A 1,622-nucleotide genomic window follows, 5' to 3' on the forward strand; every position below is an offset into this window, starting at 1 on the left:
GGGCAAATTGGGACCCTTAACTCTGCCCCGTGCTCCAAGGTGGGGGCACCGTGGGGTAACCGTAGCTGGGGGGGGACCCTGCCCTTCCAAAGGGGCACTGAGGACCCCGGGGGGGGGGGATTGGCCCCCCCCCACAATAACACAGGGGGAAAAGGGGGAGCCCCAACGCCGGGGGACACGGGGCAGAGGCGTTAAAGTGCGAGGGGTTGGCGGGGGGCACCGGGGGGGGGCAAGCAGGGCCACGGGGCGCCCGCTTAATCCCCCCCCCAGCCCCCCCGGCCTAGCCGCTGAGCGGGTGCAAGTCCACCTTGACCTTCTCGCCGCTGCTCAGCATGCCCACGGTGGGGAAGTACCCGCCGGCGGGCACCACCGCGTCCTTCTTGCCGATGATCTTCCCGTTGCGGGTGAAGAACACCTGGAAGAGGGGGGGGAAAAACAGAGCCGGGGGTATTTGGGGGTGAACGGGGGCTTCGTTGCCTCCCCCCCGGGGTGGGGGATTAGCACCACGGTGCCCCCCCCCCCCCGGGCCACGGCCGAGCTCTTACCACCACCTTCTTGCCTTCGTGCTCCTGCTCCATGTCCTCGCCGTCATCCTCCTCCTCCTCTTCCTCCTCCTCCTCCTCCTGGTGCAGGTACATGACGTTCCGGATGCCGCGCGGCTTGGGTTTCACGTCGGCCGTGTCGCAGGTGTCGTCACTGTCACCTGGAAATGGGGGGGGACGACGGAGAGGGGACTCAGCCGCGGGGGGACCCTCGCGGGGAGGGCAGAGCCGGGGCATGGCCCCCGTCCCCGAAGGCCCCGCGCACCTTCGCTGTCGAGGATGTAGTCGCGGGGGAACATGATGCCGCAGCCCATGATGTCGCCCTTGTAGCAGCGGGGCCCGAAGGGGTCCCCCACACCGCTGCCGTGGAAGATCTTCCCGTCATCTGCGAGGGAGGAAAAGCTGCCGCGGGATGCGGACGGAGGGGGGGGGCCGGCGCCCACCCGGCACCCGCTGCCCGGCAGGGAGGACGCAGTGCGGGGGCAGCATTGGCTCCCGGGGCCGCGACGCCGAGCCGGGGACAGGGCTGGGGAAGGGTTTCCAGGAAGAGGAGGAGGAGGAGGCTGAAGGGCCGAGCTAAGGGAAGGGAGACGTCCGGCGAGGCAGAGCCGGGCGAGGAAGGGCAGCGCTCTCCCCCCTTCCCCCCCCCCCCCCGGCCCCGAGCGCGGGGCGGGCGCCAGCAGACTGACATTTCGGCCTGGGCGGCGGCGGCGGCGGCGGCGTCGATGGAGAGCGAAACCAGAACAGAGACAAAAACGCCTCCGTGGGCCGCGGGGAGGTCGGGCCAGCAGCCCGCGACGGCGGCGAGCAGCACCCCCGGGACTGGCCGGGTGATGGGGGGGGGGACACGACACTGGGGACCCCCCCACCCGCCAGCACCCGGCCTCTAAACGCCCTTGGGGTTCGCGCCGCGGGGCCCCGCTCACCTGCGTGATAGGCCACCGAGCCCCTGCTCCAGCCGGGGTGCCGGTTTTTGGGGTAGTCCTGGGGCAAAGAGAGAGGAAGAGGAGGGTCACGGGGCTCGCCGGCCGGCAGCCCGGACGCCTGGGTCCCCTCGCCCCCCCCACCCCCCCCCGCGGC

At 71.8% G+C, this 1,622-nt stretch overlaps 1 protein-coding gene across 1 annotated transcript in view; it reads right to left on the reverse strand.

Annotated features, from left to right (window-relative positions):
- Nucleotides 1–16: 16 nt before the first annotated feature.
- The window catches only part of SPRYD3 (SPRY domain containing 3), an 8,378-nt gene continuing 6,772 nt past the window's right edge, over nt 17–1,622 (reverse strand). Inside the window, exons 7-10 of the mRNA XM_026064299.1 lie at nt 1,469–1,526; nt 808–927; nt 546–703; nt 17–415 (exon numbers count right to left, since the gene is read on the reverse strand). Coding sequence (XP_025920084.1) covers nt 281–415; nt 546–703; nt 808–927; nt 1,469–1,526 — 471 coding nt within the window. The 3' untranslated portion in view covers nt 17–280. The remainder of the gene's footprint in view (nt 416–545; nt 704–807; nt 928–1,468; nt 1,527–1,622) is intronic.

Source organism: Apteryx rowi, unplaced genomic scaffold (assembly GCF_003343035.1).
Source record: "Apteryx rowi isolate R43461 unplaced genomic scaffold, aptRow1 scaffold_2129, whole genome shotgun sequence".
NCBI classification, from domain to species: Eukaryota; Metazoa; Chordata; class Aves; order Apterygiformes; family Apterygidae; genus Apteryx; species Apteryx rowi.